At 42.4% G+C, this 9,077-nt stretch overlaps 1 protein-coding gene across 3 annotated transcripts; it reads left to right on the top strand.

Moving 5' to 3' along the window:
* The first annotated feature begins 371 nt into the window (after positions 1–371).
* On the top strand, positions 372–9,041 carry LOC139574625 (inositol-trisphosphate 3-kinase B-like). Of its 3 annotated transcripts, XM_071399370.1 has the most exons (7): positions 372–3,302; positions 3,645–4,759; positions 5,242–5,781; positions 6,214–6,418; positions 7,818–7,919; positions 8,047–8,118; positions 8,226–9,041. In XM_071399370.1, the coding sequence occupies exons 3-7, from the start codon at positions 5,558–5,560 to the stop codon at positions 8,610–8,612; spliced, it is 990 nt and encodes a 329-aa protein (XP_071255471.1). In that variant the 5' UTR covers positions 372–3,302; positions 3,645–4,759; positions 5,242–5,557; the 3' UTR covers positions 8,613–9,041. The 3 variants fall into 3 exon arrangements, with proteins under 3 accessions (XP_071255471.1, XP_071255470.1, XP_071255472.1); XM_071399371.1 differs by lacking the exons at positions 372–3,302; positions 3,645–4,759 and having other exon boundaries at positions 4,766–5,781; XM_071399369.1 differs by lacking the exons at positions 6,214–6,418; positions 7,818–7,919; positions 8,047–8,118; positions 8,226–9,041 and having other exon boundaries at positions 5,242–5,554.
* Positions 9,042–9,077: the final 36 nt, after the last annotated feature.

Genomic DNA, 9,077 nt, shown 5'->3' with positions numbered 1-9,077 from the left:
ACCATAGGCCTCCACCTAAGATTACCATTTTACTGTAGCCTACAGTATTGCACAAATGGAGTAAGGGTTATATCAGATGACCTCAGTATTATGAAACATTCAGGGTGGATGACAACACAAAGTGCCTTCCTCATTTTAATATGTTTGTATGTTACCAGATAGTTTTCCATCCAATTGGCAACAAATTTTCATGTGAATATTCTAAAATCCACATTAAAAAAATATGAACATTTTTCCACCAGTGGTTTCCAACAAACTTACTTGTTGCGTGATGATGTAGTGCACACAAAATGTACTTTCTCGCTTAAGTTTTCATGTAGGCCTACCGAACAGATAGTTTTGTCACAAAAAACTGTTGCGTTAAATAGCAAATGTGCCTACTCTGGTCTCCTCACATGCGCTCCAGTCAATAGCTCGCATATAAAGTGCGGATAGGCTGTGCGGTTACCACTAGTTACCATAACCATTAAGTCAAAATGGGCTTTATTGTAAAAATGTATGAAAACAAATATTTGCTGTTTGGTCATAATTTAAGGTTAGGGGTTGGCATAAGGTTAGCAGTGTGGTTAAGGTTAGGTTTAAAATCCCCTTAGAAATGGGCGGGGTTTACGACGGGGGGGTTTACGACTTTGTAATGTGGTAACTAGTGAAGACCAGGCTGTGCAGCTAGACTAGTTTACATGATGAGATTATTATGGATAAGAGCGAGTATATCATTTTTTGTCAAACGGCAGACAAGCATCGATCATCATGTGACCAGAATAAGACCCCTCGATATTCATCGAAATTATCATCAACCTCATCACAGTGCGCTTTCACCACCGTGTGAAGTTCATAATTTACTTCAATCTGTAGCCTAATAAACTGTATGGCTTCCCGAGTGGTAGTGGGAGGACCACACACCATATCATCGCTTGACTCCAAGTTTACTTCGATATGATAGATATGTCAATATTTGCGCAGAAAGGCGTTTACACCGCAATTTCTCAGTTATTTTTACGGAAACAAAAAGATCCCACCATGTCGAACGAACAAATGATCCGTTGGCATTCATAAAAGTGTACCTAAACTTCACAGCTGTCATTTTTTATAAGGCATGACTTTGCTTGCATAAAAACGGTGGATGGAAACGTGATTAGTAACCAGAATTCTATCCAACCTTTTATGCAAGTAAAGTATCGTAAATGTCGATACAGAAACATAACTTTTTCTGTAAACTTTTCAAATGTTGACAAAACAAAATACGCTAGACAAGGTGGGATCTTTTTGTGTCAGTAAAATTAATTATGCGAGAAATGTCGGTGGAAACGCTTTTAATGAACATATATTGATATAATAACCATCATATAGAAGTAAACTTGGGAGTCACACGATGGCATGAAGTTTACTATAGGCTATAGGCTAAGGGTGGTGCAAGTGCAAGTAAATGAGCTTGATGCTGCTTTCCAATAAATATTGAGGGTCTTATTCTGGTGACATGATAATGAATGTTTGGCTGCCATTTGACAAATAAAAAGTATCTCGCTAATTTGTCCATAACAATGATCTCATCATATACGTGCGCTAGCGAGCAGATAGTTATGTTGGCTAGAGCGCATGTGCAAAATGTATCTTTATGTGCAACATGTCATCACGCACAGCCTTTTACCTGCAACAATGAAGTCAATTTAATGGAAACATATAAATGGTGGGAAAATGCACATACTATTTTTATGCGGATTTTAGAATATTGGCATGAAAATCTGTCGCCAATGCGATCTAAACCTAGCTAGTGACAAACATTCTTATGTCTCCCATGTTCCCCTCATCATTTTCATTTAACAAATATTATAAATTATTTTACTGGTGTTTGTATAGCATTTATGCATTTACATCCTACATTTCACATTCTGTCTTTGTCACTCAAAAACATGTTCACAGCACAATCTGTCCCAAAACAATGCAGTGTATTTTTTATTTCTTTATGACATTAATCAAGTCACCTAAGATTTTTTTAAATATCATATAGTAGTTAGGCCTGTTAGTAAAACATTCTGTATAGAGTACCACAGTATGTGTCATAATACCCATAAAACCTAGATGTCAAACAGGGAAACGTTCCAATAATTTTTTCCACCATAGGGGATTATAGAAACACTTAAAATAAGGGCTGTGTTTCGTGTAGGCTTTCCCTGGCGTGACGTTTTCATAACCATGTAAATTTCTCTAGGACATGGTGACTTTCATCAATATATTTGCCTGTATTTACCTGTAAAAAAATGAAATGCTAATTAGCTGCTAATGTGATTATCATAAAGACCTCCAAATACCATTGGTGATCTGGACGAGACTGCCGAATCGAGGCAAAGGTAAGAATCTCTGGATTAACTATCTAATGTTAGCTAAATGTAGTAATGAATAAATTGGCAAAATTGCTTTAAATTGACAATTCTGTGAACTGTATTGTGAATGTTTTAAATTGACACAATACCTGCGTAGTAAAAGTTTCGGCTAGAGATGCCGTGCAGGAGCTTGCATGGATTTGTAGTCTTGCATGATGTCTACTTTGATGCTAATTAGCATATTCGAATATGAGAGTAAATAGAGCCAAATATATTAATAAAAGTCACCTTGTCCGAGAGAGTTTTACATGATTATCAAAACGTCACGCCAGGGTAAGCCTACACAAAACACAGCCCTTACTTTAAGTCATTCTAAAAATGATTGGAACCATTTCCCTGTTTGACCGCTAGGTTTTATGGATATTATGACACATCCACTGTGGGGCTCTATTTGGATACTAGACCGAGTACAGAGGAGGCTAGTGGGAGGAGCTATGGGAGGACGGGCTCATTGTAATGGCCAGAATGGAATGAATTGAACAGAGTCCAAAATATTTTTTCCATTTGTTTGATACCGTCACAATAATTCCATTCCAGCTATTACAATGAGCCCGTCCTCCTATAGCTCCTCCCACCAGCCTCCTCTGACAGAGTACCCTATGGCCTATTCATATGACATTGATGCAGATGACGCAGATGTATTTCCTAGATAACACACAAACAAGAGAGACTCCTGTCAACCTGCAGTTCAATGCCATGCTGCCAGTCACGCTCACTCACTCACCAGAATGTTTGGAAACGTTGTTGCGTCACAGCATGCAAAATACTGCCACGTCAGGGATAACGCAGGGAAACAGAGCTAGAGTCTATCCTACTGCAGTCCACTGACTGTACAGGTGTCATTTCTACGGACTAAATGAACCCCTAGGGTCCATAAAGGGTTCCACAGATTTATCAAGGGGATGCTGTTCGGTGCACAAGGTAGGCTGTATAGTGTACCAAGGTAGGCTGTATAGTGTACCAAGGTAGGCTGTATAGAGTACCAAGGTAGACTAGCAACTTTTATTATCAGTGTATCAGCATCCTTATTGCAACACCTAAATAGACTTTGTCATTTCATTGTCAGACCTTTACCCGTTTAAAAAAATGTGTTGTAGCTATAGCTTATTCTTGTGTCTCTTGTTCGTGAATGAATTTACACGTTTTTCAATACTATTTTATTCTTAACAATATATTCAAATACCTTAATTTGCTTGTGTGTTTTGTGCTGTATATGATTTTTAAAATATTTTTTAAACATTGGAACATATAATCTCTATTCAGGAGACTCATCTTTCACCCACAAAGGGGATTAGGCCTACTAACATTGGAGTGAAGTTATCAGGATAACTAAATCCCCTGGAATATCACCCTTTCACCTGGGAATGATGGACAACACAACACCCCCAGCTCTGAAGGAAATGAAGGATGTAGAGAAAGAAAAGGAGATGGTAGAAGGAGAGTTGGAGAATGGAGAACATGACGATGACAATGATGATGGATTTCTTGGACTCTTGAATGATGTCGACCAACATCCGCCCAGTGTGTTTGGTACGGTGAAACCACAAACCAAACTTCTCTCTAGCCCGGACTCACCCTCTAACAGTCTGGAACTACAAGGCCATAAAAGAGGACCAGAAGAGAGACCAAGGCATCTGGAAGATACAGAACCAGCCTCTGACATGCATGTGACTCGAGGCCTTTTGGTTGATATTCAAAGATGTGACAATAGAGTGTGGGAGAGGGGAGAAGAAAGGGGAGAAGAGAGGGGAAAAGTAGAAGAAGAGGAGTGGTCAGAGAGTGAGAGAGTAAACAATTCAAGGATGAACAGAAGGAGCGCAAAGGAGAGATGGAGACTGAGGAAGAGGGAGAGGTTGGGAGGGAGCATGCCAGCAGCAAAGACAGAGGGATGGGAAAAGATGGAGAGAAGAGAGAGATGGAGCGGGTCAAGGAGGATGAGAAAAATGGAAGAGGAAGAGGGGATGCAAGATGGAGGTGTGCTGAATGAGAGGAGTGAGGAGAGGAAGAGTACAGAGGAGATAGGGGATACAGAGACAGCGAGGATAGGGGATAGAGAGATAGACAGAGAGGGCACAGGGGACAGCGAGATGGAAGTAGAAAATGCAGGGGACAGAAAGATGGAAGGAGAGCGTGCAGGGGATAGTAAGATGGAAGGAGAGAGTGTCAGGGATAGAGAGAAGGATGGCGAGAAGGAGGGTGCCAGCAGCCTGAGCTCTGAACGGAGCTGGTCTCCTTCCCCCCATCCCATCCTCTCCAGGATGCACATGCACTCCTCCGTCTCATCCTCCTCTTCCTCCTTCAACTGCTCCTCAGCGGAGAGCGATGATGTCTTCAGCGAAGGAGAGGACACAGCCAGCAAAAGGAGCACCATGAGGAGGGTGAGATTGAGAACCAAACGTGAAAAGAGAGAGAGTGTAGGTCTACTAGATACACCATACTTTAGGAGATCATATTTCAAATAGGCAACGACAATAAGTCACTGGTTTCATATCCACTGTAGGCTGTTTCTGTTGATGCCTTTATTCTCCATGACAGAATGTCTGTAATTTCCATTCCCTTCTCAACCCCTCTCTGTCTAACTGCTGTCTGCGATTTGCATGAGTTTGAAAGCGAGCCTTGAGCCTTGACACGGGAAAATTTGAATAGGATTTGCATGGGTCCTACTGATGGAGATAGGGGAGACCGGAGAGGAGGGTGATGGGTGTCCACCAGTGCTTTCCCATTCCCCTTAGTGTGGGCCTACAGTATTTTGACTCAAGTTATTCCACATTTCCCATTACGACGCTAAAGAGAGAGATAATTGAAATAGAAAGTAGGCTATTTTAAGCCCATATGACAATGGACATTTTCTTTACTCCAGTGTCGCTCCTGGAGGACCTTCCTAACCGTGATGCAGTGGTCAGTGCGTCGGCAGAGCTCATGGGTCCAGCTAGCAGGACATCAAGGCATGTGTCCATTCAACAACACAAACACATCAATATAGCACTTCATATGTACTGTATAACTCACTGTATCACATCTCACCCTTTACTCACACATCATCAGCTCTCCAAATCATTCACTCATTCTGTTACAATGTGAGCATTGAGGAAACTGCAGATACATTGGTTAGTTAGTGAATGTAGAAGTTAAAGTTAAATATTGACTACACCCATCCTCCCCTTGCCCCTGCCTATATGTTGCTAGGTAACTTCCAGCTGAGTGAGGGGGGTGAGGTGCTGAAGCGTTTCAGTGAGGTGGAGGCTGTGTGTCTTCAGGCCCTCATGGCCGACCCCCTGCGTCCATTTGTACCGCAGTATCATGGCTCGGTCACCAAGGGGGGCGAGAGTTACATCCGCCTGAAGGATTTACTGAGTGGCCTGAAGAACCCTGTCATCATGGACTGCAAGATGGGCGTGAGGTACTGTGTGTGTCAGAGGAGGCTGGTGAGGGGAGGATGGCTCATAATAATGGATGGAAATGAATGAATGGAATGGAATCAAAGATGGAAAACCAGGTGTTTGATGCATTTGATTCCAGGCATTTCATTTAATCTGTTACAGCCATTACTATGAGCCCGTTCTCCCTATTAAAAGTGCCACCAGCCACCACTGGTGTGTGTGTGTGTGTGTGTGTGTGTGTGTGTGTGTGTGTGTGTGTGTGTGTGTGTGTGTGTGTGTGTGTGTGTGTGTGTGTGTGTGTGTGTGTGTGTGTGTGTGTGTGTGTGTGTGTGTGTGTGTGTGTGTGTGTGTGTGTGTGTGTGTGTGTGTGTGTGTGTGTGTGTGTGTGTGTGTGTGTGTGTGTGTGTGTGTGTGTGTGTGTGTGTCTGTAATTAAGCTACTGTTGCTCTTAGGACATACCAGGAGGAGGAGTTAACCAAAGCACACACTAAGCCCACCCTGCGGACTGATATGTACCAGAAGATGGTAAAAGTAGATCCGACGGCTCCCACAGTGGAGGAACATGAGCAGCGAGGCGTGACGAAGTGGCGCTACCTGCAGTGGAGGGATAACACCAGCTCAACTGCCACATTAGGCTTCAGGATCGAGTGCATCATGGTGAGAGACACGGCTCCAACGCCCAAACCTCTGCTGTCTGCTGATTGGCTAAATTATAACAGAAGGAAATAAACATTAGAATCAAGATCAAGATAAAAAATATTATTTTAATTAATTTATTGACTTCATCATTGATGTTTCAAAAGTCCTGACTGTTCTCGACCTCTCTGTCTCTCAGGGGAGGGTCTACTAACTTCCCTGGATTATGTATACTGGAGTTATGTATACTGGGGTTATGTATACTGGGGTTATGTATACTGGGGTTATGTATACTGGGGTTATGTATACTGGGGTTATGTGTACTGGGGTTATGTATACTGGGGTTATGTATACTGGGGTTATGTATACTGGGGTTATGTGTACTGGGGTTATGTATACTGGGGTTATGTATACTGGGATTATGTATACTGGGGTTATGTGTACTGGGATTATGTGTACTGGGGTTATGTATACTGGGGTTATGTGTACTGGGGTTATGTATACTGGGGTTATGTATACTGGGGTTATGTATACTGGGGTTATGTGTACTGGGGTTATGTGTACTGGGGTTATGTGTACTGGGGTTATGTGTACTGTTGGTGGTCTACAATAGTGCCAGGGTTTTAGAACCCGATTCAATTAGATCCGCTTTAGCCAACATCCGTATATTTGTATAGAGTCAGAGGTGAAACTGCTTTAGAGCTGTCAAATTCACAAGCAACTCCTGGCATTACACCGTAAGCATTGCCATTGGCTGCATGGAGTCGCATTAAGAGAAATCCCATGCAGCCTTGTTTAAGTTAAAACACTAGAATGTAAGAATCCTCATTATTTAGTTAAATTATTTTCAATTTGAGCGTCATTATTTCTATATAGCCTACACCAGGAATCATCAACTAGTTTCAGCTGCGGGATGATTTTTTCTTGAGTAGATGGTCAGCGGGCCGGAACGTAGGCTGCAAATTGACCACAAGAAGTCCAAACAGATATGTTTAACTAAAACATAATAATTTCAAGCCTTGCTTATATTTCTATACGATCACATGTAAGTGTGGGAATACTTGGTAACACATGTCTTATATTAAAATCACTTGGAGCTGATTTCCTGGTGTTTTTATACTCTATTATGTACAGCAAACTTGTTTTTTCTCTCATTAAACTTGATGGGCCAAATATAACCACCCGTTTGGTGAACCCTGGCGTACACTTTCTCATTCTTAACTTCTAACGCGAGTGGGCGGGTTAGGCTTTGTGACAATGATCACAAGAGCAGTTGCTCACCGATTTAACATCTCCAACAGCTCCAATGCAGTTCCACCGCCAAAACATCAGCAATGCGGGTGTCGGCTATCGCTTGTTAATAGTTGATCTGATTGAATCTAGGCCTAAGTCAGTGTTTGTCCCTGTGTGTCTATGTTAGATGGAGAATGGCAGCGTACAGCGGGACTTTAAGAAGATGCTCACCCCAGCCCAGGTCACCGAGGCCCTCCTCTTCTTCACCAAGAGTCAGCTACACATCCTGGTAAGTCATTTGCCATCAACATCACCTATATTATGTACAACATAAAGGTTTCACATACCTCTAATAATATAGTAAAAATATTAATCCTTTTCACCCTGCACTCTCCCTTCTGGTTTCTCACCGTTAGAAGGCCTACCATTCCAGACTTCAGACTCTGGATGAAGCACTGAAGGAATCCCCATTTTTCAAAGCCCACGAGGTCAGTTCATATTTACCACTTAAACATGTCACCTCTCCCTCTACTTAATAATAACATATTTAGTCTCAGAACTAGTCATTCAGTAATGTTTTGGGTTCACCTGACAGGTGATTGGCAGCTCGCTCCTCTTTGTCCACGACCGGACCAGTCAGGCAAGCATCTGGATGATAGACTTTGGGAAGACCACCCCATTGCCTAGCAGTGTGCAGCTGAGGCACGACGTCCCTTGGGCAGAGGGGAATCGGGAGGACGGGTACCTGATCGGGCTGGCCGCCCTCACCTCTTTCGTGGGTCAGGCCATCAGCCAGGCAGCCTGCAGACAGGAGGAGAACCATGGAGAGGAGATGGGCAGTGTCGCACACACCCTGCAGGAACAGGAACACACACAGACTAAAAGTCAGGGTGGTCAGGGCGAGGCAGCACAGAATGAAGGTACTTCTGATGGAACAAGAGAGAACACATCAGGACAATACTTACAGGAATGTGTTCCCTAATTTACATCGATTATGTTTGTGGATGATTTGAGGCATTGCAATAGACAGTATTAATGGACAGAAGTCTCAACTGTTTAGACAGAATACAGGGTGAATTGAGTTGAATAAGGTGTTTATGGACAATATTTTTTCATTTTTTACAATAAAAACGACCTATTGTACAAATGCCTCATCTATAGACATCACATTGACAGTTATCAACGTGTTCCAACTCAAATATCTGGTTCGTCTCATTTGAATGTGCCATTGAGGAAATTTAATTTGAATAGCCACAGTCGATACTTCAGGCTTTGTGGTGGTGGTTATCTCCTGAACCATCACTGCAGGACAGGTGAGGGAGGCTAGCACCCAACATCAACAAGATGCACCCAACAAAAACAGGGTATTTCATTTAATTACACTTTTGCAGCATTACATCTGTGTCACATGTGGGCAAAGTTGCCAGGAATTGTCTTTACTGCTCAG

This window comes from Salvelinus alpinus, chromosome 4 (genome assembly GCF_045679555.1).
Source record: "Salvelinus alpinus chromosome 4, SLU_Salpinus.1, whole genome shotgun sequence".
NCBI classification, from domain to species: domain Eukaryota; kingdom Metazoa; phylum Chordata; class Actinopteri; order Salmoniformes; family Salmonidae; genus Salvelinus; species Salvelinus alpinus.
Note: the sequence above shows the minus strand (reverse complement) of the source record. Positions and strands in the feature narration are given on the sequence as shown.